Source organism: Phyllobates terribilis, unplaced genomic scaffold (assembly GCF_046119375.1).
Source record: "Phyllobates terribilis strain yellow unplaced genomic scaffold, ASM4611937v1 Scaffold_11__3_contigs__length_659146591, whole genome shotgun sequence".
Lineage (NCBI taxonomy): Eukaryota > Metazoa > Chordata > Amphibia > Anura > Dendrobatidae > Phyllobates > Phyllobates terribilis.
The window spans coordinates 539020179-539044266 of record NW_027362771.1 but is presented as its reverse complement, the minus strand read 5'-3'; the positions used below and the strand labels follow the sequence as shown (position 1 = coordinate 539044266).

General features: G+C 39.8%; 1 protein-coding gene across 3 annotated transcripts in view; it reads right to left on the bottom strand.

Annotated features, from left to right (window-relative positions):
- ADGRL1 (adhesion G protein-coupled receptor L1) overlaps positions 1 to 24088 on the bottom strand; it is a 492076-nt gene that overhangs the window by 44236 nt on the left and 423752 nt on the right. For all 3 annotated transcript variants that reach the window (XM_073653856.1, XM_073653857.1, XM_073653858.1), the window contains one exon: positions 4578 to 5396. In XM_073653856.1, coding sequence (XP_073509957.1) covers positions 4578 to 5396 — 819 coding nt within the window. The remainder of the gene's footprint in view (positions 1 to 4577; positions 5397 to 24088) is intronic.

Below are 24088 nucleotides of genomic sequence, written 5' to 3'. Positions count from 1 at the left end.
CGAATAATGGCCCCCACATAGTCTTCCATATGGTGTCACTGGCCAGATATTAATCACCCTGAGGGACAGAGTTCCCTCTATCTGTTTCTTACTTTGCTCCTCGTTCCTCCTCCCTACAACTCCTACATAATATATAATAGGAAGTATAACCTGCAACCTCACTGGGCTTGCAGTCCATCTTGTTTAGAGCAAGAAAGTCGATCTCCAACGCAAGCACTGAATTCCCGAGCCGCTCACACTGAGCCGGGACTTCAACGCCATGCATTGTGATCTTGCATGCATGCGCAGAACAATCCCAGGCCTTATCAGAGCCTGAAGTCTTAACCCAATGTGACAGACCCGGATATTTCAGCACTCGCGATGAGGATCAGAAGATGCATCGAGGGCCGAACAGGTGACCGTGAGGAGTGGAGGAGCCAGAGAGGTGATCAGTAAGGTGAATATAAGGATTTTTTATATTTTTTTAAACTTTTGATGGTCCATGAATCTCAAAACAATGGTGGCCAGTGGCTTCCATTTTTCTGAATCTGTGCGGAAATTAATCAGAAAACATTTTAGTGCGGATTTTTGTAAAATTGGAGTAGAATTTAGTTCCACTTGGATTTATTTGCTCATCGCTAGGATTTTCTTTCTTTCTTGAGGAGAACATGGCTCTGCTGTCCCCTGGCTTCCTGCTGGTCAGGGAACGGTGTGCTCCAAAAGATTGACAGTGCAAACCAGTGGCATGGTCCAAACTCTGCATTCTCCCATGCTGCAATCATAGGCAGCTTTATCCAGCGATCCAGCCAGATTCAAGGCAGCTAAAGCAAAAAGCTTCCATTTCCTGCCTTGGAAACCACTTCTAATACATTGCAGAGGTGGATGGTAGCCCAAACAACGATCAGTACACAATAGAATTAAAAATCCCTATGGATTTTTAATAAATGGTAAATTGCAAAATTTCACAAGCACTTTGCAATTTTACCCATTTATCCTTTAAAGGGAATGGAAATATAATGCAATTATAACATTTTACTGACAATCATAAACCTAGTCCAGTGTTGTGGGATCATGCAATCCAGTGTTGTGGGATCATGCAATCCAGGTACCCAACCATACTATTTTATACGAAAATATAATTAGAAATTGGTAAGATTGTCACAGATAATCTAGTTAAGAAGTCTGGCAATTGTATAGACAATATATTCTTCTATAGTTAAAAAAAACTCCAATTAATTAAGAACATATTTGGCAAGTAGAGAAAATTCTTCTCATTATCGGGACACTGTACACGATAATCTTGCTAATAGTGCCCACTGTGGGCAATACAACTGCTAAGACTGGACATTTCTTTTTAATAATACCTATTGGGAGTGGGATATACATTACTCTAAGGCTGAGTTCCCAATGGCCATTTTTTACATGTGTCTCAGTATTAAAAACCAAAGATGTTCGGAGCCAAAACAAAAAGTCTAGATAAATGAAACATGTGGCAGCATGGGGTGTTTAAGTGAAGAATAACGGCATTGACTATTGTTCTACTGTCTTTTTTACGTTTAATTAAACTTATTATACCGGATCGAGTTTATCCTCGTAGAAAGCAAAGAACCGGAATTGTACAGTCGTCCATTACTTAAAAACAGGGCATTGAATATGAATATGAATGTCCCCGGAATCAGGGAAGGTTGACAGCTGTAAGATAATATTTGTTTAACAATGCCACGGGAGCGCGTGTCTTTCAGATTGGGCTATACTAGAACAATAGGTCAGGTTTATTTCTTTACGGCTGAAGGACTCAAGGGCAGTACAGGGGCGCAGAGGATTCAGGATGCAGGCAGAAGTTTAGCAAATCAATCAGACAGTTCCCCGAGCATAACATGAATCTGTTATCTGTAACTAACATCCTTCCCATGTACACAATGAAAACACAAGTGGAGCATATACATAAGAAAAAAAGACTCAGTAACACTTTGCTATGTGATATTTATTACAACGAGATCGAAATCCTCGAAGTGTTGAACTATTTCGAGGTAGTCCTCATTAGGCTGGGATTACATGACAGGCGTAGCCTTGGCAGTCGTAACCCTCTGGCAATAACTTCCCACCGGAATGGCGGGTTAACTTGCCATTGTTTTAGGTCATCAAGAGTGATCATAGGAGATAATATTCTCCTGCAGATGTAGGACACAATGACTAATAATATTTAAGAGAAATCTGATACAGAAAATAGAATAAAATGTTAAGTATGTCAAGTTTTATCTCTGAAGAACCGTTAGAAGAATTTTGGGTTCGACATCTACAGCTAACAATAACACTGAATTATGTTTTACGGGAAAGTCCTTATTCAATATATTATCCACAATTTGGGCTTTGACTACCAGGATAAGTGTCCTTATGAGATTCCTTAAACTCTCATCCACCTTGCAACTACTGGCAGTAGATCTTTAGCCCAGAAAATGTAGTGCATGTACGCCGGCGTACACATACTTCAAAAAGTTCATCAATGTAATAATGGACAAGTTTATGGGCAATATAGGTGGGATACAGCTCTATACTGTTACCTTCTCGGATGAACGGCATTGGAAATTAACACTACTACTAACTTTTAGTCTTAGATAGTGGCGAGTCTTAAACTATTCCTTGTAATATGGCATCACAATGTTTTTCTAAGGCTATCTCCACATGTGTTCCCACAGGTCATCTCAAGAACGTGGCATGAATTCTGACCATATTGTCTTGAACAGAACACAAAGAAATAAAAAGGAAATTAAAAAGCGACCTAAAGCATGATTATTCTTAAAATCTCAACAGTTTTATGGTTAAAATGGTTCCACATTGGGCTCTAAGAGATATTATCAGAAACCCTGAAGGTATCGTACAGATGTCCTATTAATTAGAATGGGACACATGCACAATACCTGTCAAGCATCCATCATTTGCCTAAGCAAATTGTCCCGTATGGTGTGAAGCAGTATCTCTCAGCACCCAATGCAAAAATGAGAGGTGCTACAGAACTCCCTTAAAGTTATTTGATAGTTATTTCGGACAGTTCTGTGCCAGAATAGCTGACATAGAGGGAATAAGGTTGTCAACAGTGAATTTTTTTCCAGACTTACAAAATAATGGTCCTTCAACTCTTGAGAGCATTTTTTTAGACAAAAAGTTAAGTAAAAGAAAGTTTATGGTGGCCACTAAAGTTGCGCGAACGTGCTCGGATAAGGTGCTATCTGAGTACGCGTCGCCACGAAGCGAACATATTTTTGAGAACGCCGAAGATACTTTGTTAGCACCCAAGTGTGCTCGGATAACCCCTTATCTATTTGATTTCTATAGACATTAGGTAATGCAGCTATTCTAGGGGGTACTGTTTCTTGTGAAAGTGCCAAGCAAGCCAATGGAGAGTTATAGACTCGGCAATGCTCTCTATGTAAAAGGTAGGCAAATTAGCTCTTTTGCAAGAGTAAGTAAGTCGGCTCTCTAGTCCCCAAATTTCTTGCTCTCATGATGACAGCTAATTTGCATACCTTTCACATTTAGAACATGTTCAAGCCTATAAATCTTATTCCAACTTGTCAATTTCACAAGGAGAAACATTATCACCTAGATCTCCATCAAAGGCCTCTCACCTGGCCAACCATTATTGATAAACTACACCAATGAAGGGTATAAACCTCCAAACAGCTGTGTATAGATGGAAGTTCTTTCCTTTTGAAAAATACTCTACTTTGGCTAGAATACATGTGGCAAGGCTCAATAAAGGGCCTGCTTTCTTCCTCGTGAAAGAGAGCAATATTTCATAGCTCTGTTGGGTGATACTTTACCAAAACAACTCTCTTAGTCACTGGAGAGTTGAGAAAATATGGTATGGAGAAAGAGTGAGGTTTTGGGCTTAGCTGGTATTATGCTCAAAGCATTTCAGGTTTTCAGTGAAATTCAGTTTTAAATGTGCACATTATCTACTGTTTATCGAAATACTGTTTCTTTGCAAAAGACCCCAACGTGCCAGATGAAGCTATATACAGCACAGCAGCTGTCAAGTATCATGCTAAGATAGAAAATGACTCTTGCCATCATAGATGACCCTTTTTGCCTTTGTAGCTTCTTTTCTACTAGGAATATCCGTGAACTTTATCAATCGTTTTCTCGTCTCTGTACTTTTTTCTCTTGTCTACTTTTTTCATATACCTTATTCCAACTGTGATGAAACAAAAGACTTTTAGAAATTCTGAATTACTAAGACCTTTCTATTCCAATTTCTTTTTACTAGCTGCTATCATATTTTCCTATGAAAAGACCCTGTGATTGGCACAATACAATGGAAGAAATGGCTTTAAATTCCCAGTTAAGGCGTCTCATCAGGCTATACAGTTGTGTCTTGGCTCAGATTTAGGTTATAACTAAATGTGGACTTATGTAAAGTTTTAGGACCCTTCAAGACCTTTCACACTGCTTTTTTAGTAGATCTTGTCTGATAATGGTTCCTATTTGCAATGGCCTATTTTACACTGATAACATTGGATATCATGCGAATCATTCATATTCTTCAACAAACATGCAAAGGTCTTCACTTAAAAAACATTTTTTTCCACAAAACTAACCTTCTGCTGGGTCCGGAGGTCCAAACCTCAATGCATAACGTACAAGAAAGTAGTTATTCCAGACATACAGTTGTCCATCTCTTGGGTTATAGTCTACGGATGACACATATTGATACGGATTTGGAAAATCCAGTCCATTGGCTCCATTCATTCCTAATGGCTCTTCTCTGTTCCGATGGGTATTGAAGGCGTACTCTAGCCTGTTACCTGCAGACTCATTATCATCATCTGCATAGACTGATTTCAACACGTAAAGTACCCCACAAGCCATGAAAGCATTTGACGCTGAACGCTTATCATATGTTGTCTCCCATGTGCCTTCAAAACGGAGAGTATATGGATTAAGCTGGGTGACCACCAGCCTCCCACTGTTTCCTTCTGTAGCATAGATCACCCACAAACCATTCTCATCCACAGCCAAGTCTATGTCAGTTTTACCACCCCATCTGTATGGTGACGTATCGTGATAATTAGCTGTGGAAATAATGGCCTCTCCACTCTTGATCCGTGTCCTAAGATCGTATTTTACAATGTTACGTGTACGTTCTTTGTTATAAAAGGCAGCCCCATCATATACTACAAAACCAGTTCCATCCACACGACTTGGTAGTCGATACGTAGTGGTGTGACGGCCAGCAGCATAGTCCTCCCATGTTGCATACTCTGTTAATGTATCGGTACGATAGGGGATCCATGGCATAACATAGAGGCGCTCTCCAGCCTGAAGGGGATCTCGACACCACGCTCCTGACTGGTGTTCAGATTCATGGGTCGAAGTGGGTTCTAGAATTTCTTGTAACATTCCGGGGCAGACGAAAACTGTGAGGAAGGAAAGACGTGGGAAAGGATAGAGGGAGGAAGAAAGGTAACATGGAAGGAAATGATACGGTAAAACCATGAGTGGATGAATGATAGAGAAGCAGAAATTAAAAATGTTCAATTCAATAAGTGGTACAAAAAAGAAATAAGGAAGAAATCAATTGAGTAGGATGACCCATGTTAAAAAGTTAATAAAATCATCATGATGAAATTAGAAATTGGAAGAGGATTAAAGATGGTGGATGAGCAATGAATGATAAATAAAACGAATGTAGAAAAAGAGAGGGAAGAGACAGGGGCAGGAGGGGAGAGAGAAAAAAAATTGTTGTGAGCTGCGCATTCTCTCTACACCCCCTGTATTAACCCTGTGATCATAGGAGGATGAGTCTGGGGGAGTGAGAAGGGTATGAAAAGGAAAGATTAAGAGAGAGAATCAGAAAAGAAGACCCTCTCCTAATCTCAGAAAACTCCCACGCTTAGCATATGTCTATCATAACCATATCTGGTTTTCCAAGATACCCGAAATTTCCCACATTTTGCCCACTTCTCAAATTTCTTCTAGAAAAACTTTCTTTTTCACTTTGTCCATCACTAAAGGATACAATGGATGAAACTAAAAAAAAAATCTCTCTCTCTCTCTATATATATATATTTCTTGAACTGTGATCCCTTTTAAGTTTCCTTCCCGTTATCATAAGCTTTCTCCTCACTGTACCCAACCACAGTCTCCTATATCATCCTGAGATCATCTAATGAGCTAATTCTTGGTTAGGAATCTCTATTTTCATCTCAGTGCTGAGAAAACTTTTTTCTTTTCAGTCCCCTAAGGAAGTGTTTCTTTCCCCCATCTTATAAGCAACTCTCTCTCTCCCCCTCCTCTTCCTCATTACTTATATCTTCTCCATCCCCGCAGTAACAGAAAATGACATATTTATTGCCATGGCAGCGCTGCTAGGGGAGGGAGAAATAAAAATAATAATAATAAAAAAAAAATTTAAAGGTCACATATCATTCTTACAGCCAATCATGGACCATTGGTGGTTGACCTCCCCCCACTGAGGATCTCTGTTGCTGCTCAGGCTGGGATCCTGAAAGCTAATTGGGTTAGAGGGGAGCTGATTAAACAGCCATGAGGTGTGAGACGCAAGAAAGAGACCTGCTGAGTTGCATCGTGGGTAAATAAAATTGGCATCCACTATCCTGTTGGACTGAAATATTGATTAAGTGAAATAGATTCTTGCAGCAAACAAGTATCCCGATTGAAGGAAAGTCCTGTTATGCCAATGTGCCCTTTTATACAAGGGAACCCATTAAAAGAACACCCCTTCTTATAGGTTAATCTCATGTCCCTGAAATTTAGTTTCCCATTATTAGAATAGTTAATTTAGCACCCAGATAAACAGGACACCCAATGGAGAACATATCACATATACACAGCAGAGGTAGCTTCAGGAATATAAATCGGCTCCTTACGACTGACTCTGCTGTGAGTAGGTGATGGGTAGGTTTTAATTTGGAAAAGCCAACTAAGTCTGGCTTCAGTGTTCTTCAGGATGGAGTGGGGTCAACATAACAACCATCCAGTATGTCTAGATGTACATAGTTTAGCTAAATTTTCTGGTCAGTGGTCTTATAAAAGATCTTGTGCCTAATATTAAGAGGTCATAAGTTTTACGTACGTGATAGGGTTGTCTAAACTGACTTTATTCCCGGGCTCCAGTTTCTCCACATGGCCTGACATCTGGTGTGCTCTGTTCCTCTCCTATATACATTCGATCAGGTCTAATAACGTGGAAATCTTTTTTCTTGGGCGTCTGATTTTCCACCAACAATCATAGTTGATTGAATAGGAAATAGCCATACTATTGACTTAGGCTCTGCTTACATTGACTATTTTTATCTTCCATCAGGGCATCTGATACTTATCAATCTGTAATGTTATTCTTGATGTGAAGCATACTAAGAACCCCTGACTGGAACATGATGGACCTTATTATAAGCCGATGGATTTCATTACGATTTGTTGGGATCCTTTAAGAATTTCATAGGTGTCTTGGCTCAATTACGAACTGAAGCCATTACGATAGAGCTCCACAGGACACTAGAACTGTGATATTATAAGACATTAATTGTCTCTGACAGATGATCCTATTCCCCGTATCACATGTTTAGCTTAAACTGATCTGCCTTCTTTACGCTATACCTATATTTTCATGGGCAATATTACTAAATCATCAGGATGTTGAATGTTCTAGTTAGAGGAAATGGCCACAATGGATATTTGGTATGCTACGTGACACTGCATGCTTGGTAGCAATCAATGAACAGGGTTCCTTTGTTATACTGACGGGTCAGGGAACATGTTAGAGTTTGACAGACAGCTAGTTTTCCTTGTTGGGATACAGCATACAACGTTGCATGATGTCACGTCCTTTAGGAATGGGAATCAGAGAACGGACACAGCTCAGTGCATCTATGACTTGGTAGCTATGTTGGGGTGGCATCAAGATGCAATTGTGTATTGACCTTTCCTGTGCATTAATATGAAGGTTTCATCTTGTAACCTTGTAACGTGAGTTGAATGACACCCTGGATTTACACAGCTCTCGCCTAAGATCTGTTTGACATTTTAGCACTCCTTCACTTTCTTTTTTATGTCTACGAGCCCCCTTCCTTTGGTGTGCGAGGGTGTTAAGATACCCTTCAGCCATTCAGGTCATGACAAGAGTTGAAAGTGATTTATAAGGTTGACAAGTATAGAACACTTTGATGCCAGTTGGGTCATACGAATGATGACAGCAGCTGAAAAGAGTGTGTTGATTTTGTGGGGTGCAGTGACCTGTCCATTCGAGAGATTAGGTCATTAAAGACACTGCTGCATGTTATGGGGGAAGTGTCAGGATTTAAGAAAGTGAATAAAGGGAAGCTGAAGGCTACAGATTGGCAGTGGCAAGATTTGGATATGTGGATCTTTATACTTATTCAATCACCTATCCAACCAATAACCAAGGCCAGAATATTCCAGGAGCAGGCTGCGTTGAGGTTATCCCATATATAAAATGAAGTACTTGTTCTCCTATCCCCCATGTTGTTCATTGCTCATTCTTTTCCACAGACTCCTGAGGTCAGCTATTTTGAGCTAATATGTCTTTACAAATGGAACTGACCAGCGGCCGTACCCAATATACACATTACCAGCACACTGTAAAATCTTTTGCAAGTCTCAAGTGGCTGCCTCTTACTTGCAGTCAGACCATACATGGCACGTTAAAGAGTCTGGGATGATGGGAGGTCGTATTCTCCATTAAAACTGACATCACTTATTTATTTTTTTTCGCCCATGTTATTATAGAGCGCAATTTATGAAGTAATTCCTGGAGAGCATAGATTACTCTTCACTGTGTGGTACTTTTATGTTGTTAAACAATATACCTAAAGGTTTTTTCCCATCTGTCAGTGGTTCTTAAACACTAATGCAACCTTCATTATTCCCTGGCCACCATGCTGAAACTAACTTTCTCTTCTATGAGGAACAGTAAGGAATAACCTGTCTTCAACCTTTGGTTTTGATTCTACTTGCATAAAAAAACTCAATTGCTATAACTTTGTTCTCCTTTGCCTTATATAAACTATGGAGCTTTCAAGACATTTTGGTGGGATCTGTAAAAGAATTAAAGTCATATAGTAAATCATAGAAGATAGATTGCTGACAGATCCCATCCAAATTTTGTCTGTGGGGGGTCATACACATAAGACTACACTCGGCCAGAATGTCGCCAATAATCCTTCGGATCACTCATACAATGACCCTGCTATCAACAGGTCAATTTAATAGATTGGGGTTGTTTGAAGAAACAAATGAATTCAGCCTTGTACTTTCAGCAGACAAGGACTGAAAAATAATCTGCTACTGGCCATTGAGAATGAGACTTCACGCATAATTTCCAAACGATGGTTGGCCGAAATGGTCAAAATCTGCTATTACGGGTGACTTTTATTATTTGTATATGGCCTACTTTAGGAGTAATGCACATAGATGTATAAATTCTCCTTTCAGCCTTCTACTTTCTACTTCTGTAGGGCTGTAATAGGTTTTAATACTACAGGCAGGCTAGGACCATCCTGACTGGGTACACCTTGTCGCGGTGGGGTGGCTTTTATGCTTTTTTAATCAAAATAGTGTTAACTAAGTATCCTAATTTATTTACTTGTACTATTACTGTATACTTATTTACTTACTATCGGGTATATGCTCAATTAGTTTATTTTTTGGGCTTTGTCTTAGAAATGGCCACAGTGTAAATGTGCTCTTATGCATAGCACATATACCAACTATTACTCCTGTTAATTTCTTTGGTTTTGCTGTAGTTTCTTGTACTTTGTACAAACAGGGGCGTGACTCCCCCTTTCTGAGCTAGACATTTATCTATATATCTTCCCATGGACAGGTGGCTGAACAGTCAGGGCCCCGTCCTGCTCTGCCCTTCTTCACATTGAGGTTGACTGACTCAAGGTAAGGTTTTAATACTAGAGACGGGCTAGGACTCTCCCAACTGCGTACACCTTGTCGCGGTGGAATGGCTTTTATGCTTTTTTTTTATCAAAATAATGTTAACTAAGTACCCCATGTTATTTATATGTACTATTACAGATTACTTATTTACTTACTATAGGGTATATTCTGAATTTGTTTTTTTCTAGGGTTTTGCCTGTGAAATGGCCACAGTGTAAACATGCTCTTACACATTGCACGTATACCATCTTATGCTCTGGCTCATTTCTTTGACTTTTATTTTATGTATATGGGCTACTTTAGGAGCAATGCACATATATGTATTAAGGCTCCTTTCAGCCTTCTACTTTCTATTTCTGTAGGCCCCCACTGTATCTCCATAGGACTTTAATTTCCTATAGAGGTATGATTGTGTGGTGGTGGTAGGATTCTGTCGAATTCAATATGAATCCAACAAGGAACATCTCCTCCAAGAGCAAAAGTCTGTATGGACCTCATAAGGTGAGAGGCGGTGATGACATAGTACAAAGCCACACAGACTCCATGTGTTTCTGTACCATGGGCGACATATCATTGGTGCAACCTATGCAGCTGCACAAGGGCCCAAGAGGTAAAGGGACCATTTCCACTTTCAAAACTGGTGAAATTGTGCATTTTGATGAGCTATTGGACTGAAAATGGCCCATATATTGATCTTGCCCTTTTCTGTCCACCGGGATTCTGTACAATTCTTTATGACCATGTCCTATCATACCTATGCTATATTTCATCAACAGCTGTCCAGAGTAGGCTATGATTACCAGCAATAATACAATTTTAGGATATTATTCAGCAACATACACTTGATGTGAATGTTTGTAATATTGCCTTTTGAGCTACTCTATATCTAGCTATGATTACCAGAATGCTGGATGTAGCATCTCGGGGGAGTGGAAGATGCTTTCTTAGGAACCAGATTTTCATATAACTCTGTATTGTTGCAACTTTCTATTCATGACTATGGAGATGGACTTCACGTAGACATATATATAACTACTTCTAGAAGACCTTCTTTGGGGCAGTGTTGGGCTAATAATGAAGTTTAATATCATTTTTATTGCAGCAACAAAGATACCATCAGTGAACCCGTGTTATAAGAACATACCCCTAAAGAGCTCACAGCCCTAGCATGCCCCTTCCTATAAATAAGAGTCCCGTTATAAGAACACCCCATCAATCTGTATGTTTTATGATATAAGCATAGTGACTCAACTGCTTTTTTTGGGCAATCGTGTTTTCTTTTCAAAGTGATAAATCCATTTACTTTGAACGCGAACGGAATGAATGGAAAAATGCAACCAAATATGCGTAAATGTCATACGCTTGTTTATTTATATTTAATTGGAATTAATATACTAATATATGATTTATAGAGGGTGATTTTGAGATCTAGGTCAAGTCCGGGCAACTGTTATAAATATTAACAGAAAATACGTGGCCAATTTTCGGCATTCTTACTTGACAATACCAATAGAAGTCACAGCATGTTTGTTCCCTATTATCTTCTTGATCATTTCAAGATTAAAGGGCCTTTTACACGGTATGATTATCGTCTAAATAAATGTTCGTGCCAACCACTGCCCACTGTAAAAGGGTCTATGATCAAATGACAAAACGCATGTTTCTTATGGGCCTTAAAGGGGTTGTCCAGTACTCTATATCGATGGCCTATCCTCAGGTTAGGTCAGGAATATCAAATCAGTGGGGGTGCAACTCCTGGGAACCTCAGCGGTTCTCAATGTTGTTGGCAGCCAGATTTGCTCAATTGCGAAACTACACAGCTGCGTCAACTGTACAGTGGCCGCGGCCATGTACTGCACATCTGCTCATATTCAAATGAATAGGAATGGATCTGCAGTACCCGGCCGCGGCTGCTATACAGTTGACGGAGCTGTGTAGTTCCGCCCCGCAAGAGAAAATAACCAGCCCCTAATGACTCCAAGAACAGATGATCAGAGGGGATGTCAGGTGTTACACCCCCACGATCTGCTATAGATGACTTCGCCAGAGAATAGGCCATCAAAATAAAGTTCTGGATAAACCCTTTCAAATTATTTTGGGTTGGCAACACACCCCCTCATGTAAACAGGGCATGTGCTGCCAACAATGATAAAAAGTGTATGACAGGAGGAGGAACGAACAATCTCATGAATTATCATTTGTACGTGCCTTCCTACTAATCAATCAGTGTTGGTGTTTCATTTATAGAGGAAAACAAAATGAGTGTCAATCAACTTCCAATATTGTCAATCTGCGTTCATTACAGGCAATTTATTGGCCTGTGTAAAAAAAAAACTCTAACGTTATCGCACTTTGTTGACCTTCTGTTTTTACCCAACTTGAAAGAATTCATAAAGAATTGTGGTCTACCGTTGGCATGGTCTTCCTAGAAGACAACCATGAAATATTATAATCTCACTACATTTTGACACCCTGAAGTCAAGCAAGAACACTTGAGTTGGACAAAATCAGAATCAAAGCTGGTCCTAACAAACCGAAAGTAGGATTTTTGCCTATGTCTAGTTTTGAGCACACCATTAAAAAAATCAAGAATATTTGTCGACTGTCCTTCAATTAACAACCTCAAGAAACTGTAATAATGATCTCAGTTGACTATCTCTAGATGGACCTCACTAGGACATGGAGGAGTCTTGGTACCTGTCCTTGTTTTGACCACACAATGATGAAATAATTTTTTTTGGTGTACAAACATAATTTCGTAGCCAAATTGTATTTTTTTAAGGGGTGTCCTTGTAACTGGAGTTCCTTTTATAGTAATGGGAATGACCCGGCTGCAAAATATTCCGATAGGGGTGTTCTTGTAACAGGTTTTAGTTCAGTTAGACAGCTTACACAGCAACACAGAAAGAAAGGGAGTTAATCTCAGACACCTGTAGGGAGAAGAGTGAAGTCAGAGAGATAGTGCGTGTTGTACGGTGGTGTGGTATCCGCCTGCTCACAAAGGAAGTCGTTAGAAGTGACAAAAGCCTACAATGTAAAGACAACTTTGTCACCAATTGATGAGATGTTGGGTGGAGACTGGTGGAGATTGTCCCTGTCCCACATAGGGACACAAACAGAGGGGATTTAGGAAGCACCTATATGGGGAGGTAGATGTTTAGTACATGGAGCAAAATGGGACATATAGGAAGAAAGATACTGAACAATGAACTTAACTAAAATAATTTTAACATGGAACACAGTCTACACAGAGAAGGTAAGTGATCCGGTAAGGCTGGATTTGTAGGGAGAGATTACTTTGATAGAAAGGAATTTTAGGAAGGTGTTATATGACATTAGCGATGAATTAAAGGGAAAGGTTATTTGGAGGAAAAGGAAGAGTTATAAGGAAGGGTTATTGAGGGTAAAAATAAATATAGAAAATATTTATAGGACTTATTGGAAAAAGCTATATGATTTAATAGGCTGGGTTGCAGGGACGTATTATATGGAGTAATAGGATAAGATATAGGAGAAGTTATATGGAGTAAACGGAGGAGTTACTGGGAGAGGTTGTATGGGGTAATAGGAGGAGATATTGGGAGAGGTTGTATGGGGTAATAGGAGGATATATTAGGAGAGGTTGTATGGGGTAATAGGAGGAGATATTGGGAGATGTTTTGTGGGGTAATAGAAGGACATATTGGGAGAGGTTGTATGGGGTAATAGGAGGAGATATTGGGAGAGGTTATATGGGATAATAGGAGGAGATATTGGGAGAGGTTGTATGGTGTAATAGTAGGAGATGTTGGGAGATGTTATATGGGGTAATAGGAGGAGATATTGGGAGATGTTATGTGGGGTAATAGGAGGAGATATTGGGAGAGGTTGTATGGGGTAATAGTAGGAGATGTTGGGAGATGTTATATGGGGTAATAGGAGGAGATATTGAGAGAGGTTGTATGGGGTAATAGGAGGAGGTGTTGGGAAATGTTATATGGGGTAATAGGAGGAGATATTATGAGAGGTTGTATGGTATAATAGGAGGACATGTTGGGAGATACTATATGGGGTAATAGGAGGAGATATTGGGAGAGGTTGTATGGGGTAAAAGGAGGAGATATTGGGAGAGGTTGTATGGGGTAATAGGAGGAGATATTGGGAGCAGTTGTATGGGGTAATAGGAGGAGATATTGGGAGAGGTTGTATGGTGTAACAGGAGGAGATGTTGGGAGATGTTATATGGGGTAATAGGAGGAGATATTGGGAGAGGTTGTATGGGGTAATAGGAGATATTGGGAGAGGTTGTATGGGGTAATAGGACATATTGGGAGAGGTTGTATGGTGTAATAGGAGGAGATATTGGGAGAGGTTATATGGAGTAATAGGAGGAGATATTGGGAAAGGTTATAAGGGGTAATAGGAGGAGATATTTGGAGAGGTTGTATGGTGTAATAGGAGATGTTGAGAGATATTATATGGGGTAATAGGAGGAGATATTGTGAGAGGTTGTATTGGGTAATAGGAGGAAATATTGGGAGCGGTTGTATGGGGTTATAGAAGGAGATATTGTGAGAGGTTATATGGGGTAATAGGAGATATTTGGAGAGGTTATATGGGGTAATAGGAGGAGATATTGGGAGAGGTTGTATGGGGTAATAGGAGGAGATATTAGGAGAGGTTGTATGGAGTAATAGGAGGAGATATTAGGAGAGGTTATATGGGGTAATAGGAGGAGATATTGGGAGAGGTTGTATGGGGTAATAGGAGGAGATATTAGGAGAGGTTGTATGGAGTAATAGGAGGAGATATTAGGAGAGGTTATATGGGGTAATAGGAGGAGATATTGGGAGAGGTTGTATGGGGTTATAGAAGGAGATATTGTGAGAGGTTATATGGGGTAATAGGAGATATTTGGAGAGGTTATATGGGGTAATAGGAGGAGATATTGGGAGAGGTTGTATGGGGTAATAGGAGGAGATATTAGGAGAGGTTGTATGGAGTAATAGGAGGAGATATTAGGAGAGGTTATATGGGGTAATAGGAGGAGATATTGGGAGAGGTTGTATGGGGTAATAGGAGGAGATATTGGGAGAGGTTATATGGGGTAATAGGAGATATTTGGAGAGGTTATATGGGGTAATAGGAGGAGATATTGGGAGAGGTTATATGGGGTAATAGGAGGAGATATTGGGAGAGGTTGTATGGAGTAATAGGAGGAGATATTAGGAGAGGTTATATGGGGTAATAGGAGGAGATATTGGGAGAGGTTGTATGGGGTAATAGGAGGAGATATTGGGAGAGGTTATATGGGGTAATAGAAATATATGGAGAAGGTATATGGAGTAATACTAGATACAAGGAGAAGTTATATGGAGTAATCAGAGAGGATATTGAGAGCGATCATATGGTATAATAAGAAGATACATATGTGGAGGGCATATACAGTGGGTACGGAAAGTATTCAGACCCCTTTCAATTTTTCACTCTTTGTTTCATTGCAGCCATTTGGTAAATTCTAAAAAGTTTTTTTTTCTCTCATTAACCCCTTAAGGACCCTGGTATTTTCCGTTTTTGCATTTTCGTTTTTTGCTCCCCTTGTTCCCAGAGCCATAGCGTTTTTATTTTTTGGTCAATGTGGCCGTGTGAGGGCTTATTTTTTGTGGGACGAGTTGCACTTTTGAACGACATTACTGGTGTTACCATATCGTGTACGGGAAAAGGGGAAAAAAAATCCAAGTGCGGTGAAATTGCTAAAAAAGTGCAATACCACAGATGTTTGGGTTTTTTTTTACCACGTTTACTGAATGCTAAAACTGACCTGCCATTCTTATTCTCCAGGTCATTACGAGTTCGTAGATACCAAACATGTATAGGTTCTTTTTTATTTAAGTGGTGAAAAAATAATCCAAAGTTTGCTTAAAAAAAATAAATGGCTGCATTTTCCGAGACCCGTAGCGTCTCTATTTTTCGCGATCTTGGGCCGGGTGAGGGCTTATTTTTTGCGCGCCGAGCTGACGTTTTTATTGATACCATTTTGGGGTAGATCCGATGTTTGGATCGCCCGTTATTGCATTTTATTGCAATGTTGTGGCGACCAAAAAACGTAACTCTGGCGTTTAGAATTTTTTTCTCGTTATGTTCGGATTAATTCTTTTTTTATATTGATAGATCGAGCGATTATGAACGCGGCGATACCAAATATGTGTATGCAGTTTTTTTTTTTAATTATTTTATTTTAAATGGGGTGAAAGGGGTGATTTAAACTTTTATATTTTTTTTTATTTTTTTAAAACATTTTTTTTTACACTTTTTGCTTGCAACTGTCCGATTGCCTCAGCTACATAGAGATAATGAGCAGATCACCTCTATGTACCAGAAATGCTCCTGTGCTATGAGCGCCGACCACTAGGTGGCGCTCATAGCGATCATTACATGACAACCACTGGGGTCTGCTGCAGACCCAGGGTTGTCATGTCCACCCATCAATGACCCACGATCACTTGACGGGGTCACCGATGGGAGGGGTAAGTGACGCGCTTCCGGCGCGGCGCTGTTAAATGCTGCTGTCAGAGATTGACAGCAGCATTTAACTGGTTAACAGTCGCGGGTGGATCGCGATTCCACCCACTGCTGTTGCGGGCACATGTCAGTTGTAATAATCAGCTGACATGTGCTCGGTTCAGTGCAGGCTCAGCGCCAAAGCCCTAACTGCACTGGGGGTGATGGCCTGGGGCATACTAATACGCCCCAGGCTTTAAAGGGGTTAAAGTACACTCTGTGCCCCATCTTGACTGGAAAAAAAGAGAAATGTAGAAATTTTTGCAAATTTATTAAAAAAGAAAAACTGAAATATCACATGGTCATTAAGTATTCAGACCCTTTGCTCAGTATTGAGTAGAAGCACCCTTTTGAGCTAGTACAGCCATGAGTCTTCTTAGGAATGATGCAAAAGTTTTTCACACGTGGATTTCGGGATCCTCTGCCAATCTTCCTTGCAGATCCTCTCCAGTTCCGTCAGGTTGGATGGTGAACGTTGGTGGACAGCCATTTTCAGGTCTCTCCAGAGATGCTCAATTGGGTTTAGGTCAGGCCTCTGGCTGGGCCAGTCAAGAATGGTCACAGAGTTGTTCTGAAGCCACTCCTTTGTTATTTTAGTTGTGTACTTAGGGTCATTGTCTTGTTGAAAGGTGAACCTTCGGCCAAGTCTGAGGTCCAGAGCACTCTGGAAGAGGTTTTCATCCAGGATATCTCTGTACTTGGCCGCATTCATGTTTCCTTCAATTGCAACCAGTCGTCCTGTCCCTGCAGCTGAAAAACACCCCCATAGCATGATACTGCCACCACCATGTTTCACTGTTGGGATTGTATTGGGCAGGTGATGAGCAGTGCCTTGTTTTCTCCACACATACCGCTTAGAATTATCACCAAAAAGTTCTATCTTCGTCTCATCAGACCAGAGAATCTTATTTCTCATAGTCAGGGAGTCCTTCATGTGTTTTTGAGCAAACTCTATGCGGGCTTTCATATGTCTTCCACTGAGGAGAGGCTTCTGTTAGGCCACTCTGCCATAAAGGCCTGACTGGGGGAGGGCTGCAGTGATAGTTGACTTTGTGGAACTTTCTCCCATCTCCCTACTGCATCTCTGGAGCTCTGCCACAGTGATCTTGGGGTTCTTCTTTACCTCTCTCACCAAGGCTCTTCTCCCACAATTTCTCAGTTTGGCTGGGCGGCCAGGTCTAGGAAGACTTCTGGTGGTCCCAAACTTCTTCCATTTAAGGATTATGGAGGCCACTGTGCTCTTAGGAACCTTGAGTAATGCAGAAATTCTTTTGTAACCTTGACCAGATCTGTGCCTTGCCACAATTCTGTCTCTGAGCTCCTTGGGAAGTTCCTTTGAGCTCATGATTCTCATTTGGTCTGACATGCACTGTGAGCTGTGAGGTCTTATATAGACAGGTGTGTGCCTTTCCAAATCAAGTCCTACCAGTTTAATTAAACACAGCTGGACTCCAATGAAGGAGTATATCCATGTCAAGGAGTATCACAAGGAAATGGACAGCATGTGACTTGAATATGAGTGTCTGAGCAAACGGTCTGAACACTTATGACCATGTGATATTTCAGTTTTTCTTTTTTAATAAATTTGCAAAAATTTCTACATTTCTGTTTTTTTTTTCAGTCAAGATGGGGTGCAGAGTGTACTTTAATGAGAAGAAAAATGAACTTTTTAGAATTTACCAAATGGCTGCAATGAAACAAAGAGTGAAAAATTTAAAGGGGTCAGAATACTTTCCGCACCCACTGTATTAGGAGGAGATATATGGGGTGGGTATATAAGAGTGAGATATATTGAGGAAATTATATAGAGGGATAGGAGGGTATATTATTTAAAATTGTATGAATTAATAAGGGTAGATATGAGGACAGCTTATATGGGGTAATAGGAGGAGGTTATATGGGGTAATGCAAGATATATGGGAACTTATATGGAGTAATAGGAGGGAGAAATAGTGAGTGGTTGTATGGAGGAATAGTAAGATATGGAAGGGGTAGATACATAGAATAATAGGAGGAGATATAGGTAGATGCATAGAGTAAAAGGAGAATATATAAGGAAGGTTTAGATGGAGTAATAGGAGGCGATATAATCAGAAGTTATGGGGAGAAATAATAGAAGATACAGGGAGAGGTTATATGAACTAACAGGAGATATAGGAGAGCTTATAGGAGTAATAGTTGGATACATAGAATAATAAAAATAAAAAATGTAATAATAATAATATGGAGTAATAATGAGTGATAAAATTATGTACATTTTTTTTGGGATAAAATGAGAATATATAAAGGGAATGTTACATATTGTATACATATTAATATCAAGAGATACATGAAGATGTGTGGAGATATAGCAGAGGATAAATTAATTGGAAGAGATATATTAAGAGGAAAGAATGTATGAAAAAATAGAAGGAAATAAAGTAAGAAGATATATTGAGTAATAGGAGGAGATAAAGGGAGAAGATAGAATAATAGAAGTAAATATAGGGAAAGGATATATGGAGTTTTTGGTGGAGATATAGGAAAGGTTATATGGAGCAGTAGGAGGAGATAAGGGGAGAGGACACCTAGATTAATAAAAGGAGATAAATGGAGAGGTTATATGGAGAAATAGAAGAGATACAGGGGGAAGTTATATGTAATAATAGGAGAAAAATAAAGAGAAGTTATATAGAGTAATAGGAGGAAACGTTCAAAGAGAATATATAGAGCAATAGGATAAGATATAGTGAGAAGTTATATGGAGTAATTGGAGGAGATATAGGGGAGGGTACATGGAATAATAGGAGAAGATATAGGGAGAGGGTACATGGAATAATAGGAGAAGATATAGGGAGAGGGTACATGGAGTAATAGGAGAAGATATAGGGAGAGGGTACATGGAATAATAGGAGAAGATATAGGGAGAGGGTACATGGAATAATAGGAGAAGATATAGGGAGAGGGTACATGGAGTAATAGGAGAAGATATAGGGAGAGGGTACATGGAATAATAGGAGAAGATATAGGGAGAGGGTTCATGGAGTAATAGGAGAAGATATAGGGAGAGGGTACATGGAGTAAAAGGAAAAGGTATAGGAAAGGGTACATAGAGTAATAGGAGGAGATATAGTAAAGGATACATGGAGTAATAGGAGGAGATATAGGGAGGATATATGGAGTAATAGGAGGAGATATAGGGAGGATACATGGAGTAATAGGAGGAGATATAGGGAGGATACATGGAGTAATAGGAGGAGATATAGGGAGGATATATGGAGTAATAGGAGGAGATATAGGGAGGATATATGGAGTAATAGGAGATATAAGGGAGGATATATGGAGTAATAGGAGGCGATATAGGAGGATATATGGAGTAATAGGAGGAGATATAGGGAGGATATATGGAGTAATAGGGGGAGATATAGGGAGGATATATGGAGGATATATGGAGTAATAGGGGGAGATATAGGGAGGATATATGGAGTAATAGGAGGAGATATAGGGAGGATATATGGAGTAATAGGAGATATAAGGGAGGATATATGGAGTAATAGGAGGCGATATAGGAGGATATATGGAGTAATAGGAGGAGATATAGGGAGGATATATGGAGTAATAGGGGGAGATATAGGGAGGATATATGGAGTAAAAGGAGGAGATATAGGGAGGATATATGGAGTAATAGGAGGCGATATAGGGAGGATATATGGAGTAATAGGAGGAGATATAGGGAGGATAGATGGAGTAATAGGAGGAGATATAGGGAGGATATATGGAGTAATAGGAGGAGATATAGGGAGGATATATGGAGTAATAGGAGGAGATATAGGGGAGGATATATGGAGTAATAGGAGGAGATATAGGGGAGGATATATGGAGTAATAGGAGGAGATATAGGGGAGGATATATGGAGTAATAGGAGGAGATATAGGGAGGATATATGGAGTAATAGGAGGAGATATAGGGAGGATAGATGGAGTAATAGGAGGAGATATAGAGAGGATATATTATGAGCAATAGGAGGAGATATAGGAGATGGTACATGGAGTAATAGGAGGAGATATAGGGAGGATATATTGAGTAATAGGAGGAGATATAGGGAGGATATATGGAGTAATAGGAGGAGATATAGGGAGGATATATGGAGTAATAGGAGATATAAGGGAGGATATATGGAGTAATAGGAGGCGATATAGGAGGATATATGGAGTAATAGGAGGAGATATAGGGAGGATATATGGAGGATATATGGAGTAATAGGGGGAGATATAGGGAGGATATATGGAGTAATAGGGGGAGATATAGGGAGGATACATGGAGTAATAGGGGGAGATATAGGGAGGATATATGGAGTAATAGGGGGAGATATAGGGAGGATATATGGAGTAATAGGAGGAGATATAGGGAGGATATATGGAGTAATAGGAGATATAAGGGAGGATATATGGAGTAATAGGAGGCGATATAGGAGGATATATGGAGTAATAGGAGGAGATATAGGGAGGATATATGGAGTAATAGGGGGAGATATAGGGAGGATATATGGAGGATATATGGAGTAATAGGGGGAGATATAGGGAGGATATATGGAGTAAAAGAAGGAGATATAGGGAGGATATATGGAGTAATAGGAGGCGATATAGGGAGGATATATGGAGTAATAGGAGGAGATATAGGGAGGATAGATGGAGTAATAGGAGGAGATATAGGGAGGATATATGGAGTAATAGGAGGAGATATAGGGAGGATATATGGAGTAATAGGAGGAGATATAGGGGAGGATATATGGAGTAATAGGAGGAGATATAGGGGAGGATATATGGAGTAATAGGAGGAGATATAGGGGAGGATATATGGAGTAATAGGAGGAGATATAGGGAGGATATATGGAGTAATAGGAGGAGATATAGGGAGGATAGATGGAGTAATAGGAGGAGATATAGAGAGGATATATTATGAGCAATAGGAGGAGATATAGGAGATGGTACATGGAGTAATAGGAGGAGATATAGGGAGGATATATGGAGTAATAGGAGGAGATATAGGGGAGGATATATGGAGTAATAGGAGGAGATATAGGGAGGATATATGGAGTAATAGGAGGAGATATAGGGAGGATATATGGAGTAATAGGAAGAGATATAGGGGGGATACATGGAGTAATAGGAGGAGATATAGGAGATGGTACATGGAGTAATAGGATGAGATATAGGGAGGATATATGAAGTAATAGGAGGAGATATAGGGAGGATATATGGAGTAATAGGAGGAGATATAGGGAGGATATATGGAGTAATAGGAGGAGATATAGAAGGATATATGGAGTAATAGGAGATGATATAGGGAGGATATATGGAGTAATAGGATGAGATATAGGGAGGATATATGGAGTAATAGGAGGAGATATAGGAGATGGTACATGGAGTAATAGGATGAGATATAGGGGAGGATATATGAAGTAATAGGAGATGATATAGGGAGGATATATGGAGTAATAGGAGGAGATATAGGGAGGATATATGGAGTAATAGGAGGAGATATAGAAGGATATATGGAGTAATAGGAGATGATATAGGGAGGATATACGGAGTAATAGGAGGAGATATAGGGAGGATATATGGAGTAATAGGAGGAGATATAGGGAGGATAGATGGAGTAATAGGAGGAGATATAGAGAGGATATATGGAGCAATAGGAGGAGATATAGGAGATGGTACATGGAGTAATAGGAGGAGATATAGGGAGGATATACGGAGTAATAGGAGGAGATATAGGGGAGGATATATGGAGTAATAGGAGGAGATATAGGGAAGATATATGGAGTAATAGGAGGAGATATAGGGAGGATATATGGAGTAATAGGAGGAGATATAGGGGGGATACATGGAGTAATAGGAGGAGATGGTACATGGAGTAATAGGATGAGATATAGGGGAGGATATATGAAGTAATAGGAGATGATATAGGGAGGATATATGGAGTAATAGGAGGAGATATAAGGAGGATATATGGAGTAATAGGAGGAGATATAGGGAGGATATATGGAGTAATAGGAGGAGATATAGGGAGGATATATGGAGTAATAGGAGGAGATATAGGGAGGATATATGGAGTAATAGGAGGAGATATAGAAGGATATACAGAGTAATAGGAGATGATATAGGGAGGATATATGGAGTAATAGGAGGAGATATAGGGAGGATATATGGAGCAATAGGAGGAGATATAGGGAGGATAGATGGAGTAATAGGAGGAGATATAGGGGAGGATATATGGAGTAATAGGAGGAGATATAGGGAGGATATATGGAGTAATAGGAGGAGATATAGGGGGGATACATGGAGTAATAGGAGGAGATATAGGAGATGGTACATGGAGTAATAGGATGAGATATAGGGGAGGATATATGAAGTAATAGGAGATGATAGAGGGAGGATATATGGAGTAATAGGAGGAGATATAGGGAGGATATATGGAGTAATAGGAGGAGATATAGGGAGGATAGATGGAGTAATAGGAGGAGATATAGGAGATGGTACATGGAGTAGTAGGAGGAGATATAGGGAGGATATATGAAGTAATAGGAAGAGATATAGGGGAGGATATAAGGAGTAATATGAGGAGATATAGGGAGGATATATGGAGTAATAGGAGGAGATATAGGGAGGATATATGGAGTAATAGGAGGAGATATAGGGGAGGATATATGGAGTAATAGGAGGAGATATAGGGGAGGATATATGGAGTAATAGGAGGAGATATAGGGAGGATATATGGAGTAATAGGAGGAGATATAGGGAGGATATATGGAGTAATAGGAGGAGATATAGGGAGGATATATGGAGTAATAGGAGGAGATATAGGGGAGGATATATGGAGTAATAGGAGGAGATATAGGGGAGGATATATGGAGTAATAGGAGGAGATATAGGGAGGATATATGGAGTAATAGGAGGAGATATAGGGAGGATATATGGAGTAATAGGAGGAGATATAGGGAGGATATATGGAGTAATAGGAGGAGATATAGGGGAGGATATATGGAGTAATAGGAGGAGATATAGGGAGGATATATGGAGTAATAGGAGGAGATATAGGGAGGATATATGGAGTAATAGGAGGATATATAGGGAGGATATATGGAGTAATAGGAGGGGATATAGGAGGATATATGGAGTAATAGGAGGAAATATAGGGAGGATATATGAAGTAATAGGAGGAGATATAGGGAGGATATATGGAGTAATAGGAGGAGATATAGGGAGGATATATGGAGTAATAGGAGGAGATATAGGGAGGATATATGGAGTAATAGAAGATATAGGGAGGATATATGGAGGATATATGGAGTAATAGGAGGAGATATAGGGGAGGATATATGGATATATGGAGTAATAGGAGGAGAAATAGGGGAGGATATATGGAGTAATAGGGGGAGATATAGGGAGGATATATGGAGTAATAGAAGATATAGGGAGGATATAGGGAGGATATATGGAGTAATAGGAGGAGATATAGGGGGGATATATGGAGTAATAGGAGGATATATAGGGAGGATATATGGAGTAATAGGAGATGATATAGGGAGGATATATGGAGTAATAGGAGGATATATAGGGAGGATATATGGAGTAATAGGAGATGATATAGGGAGGAT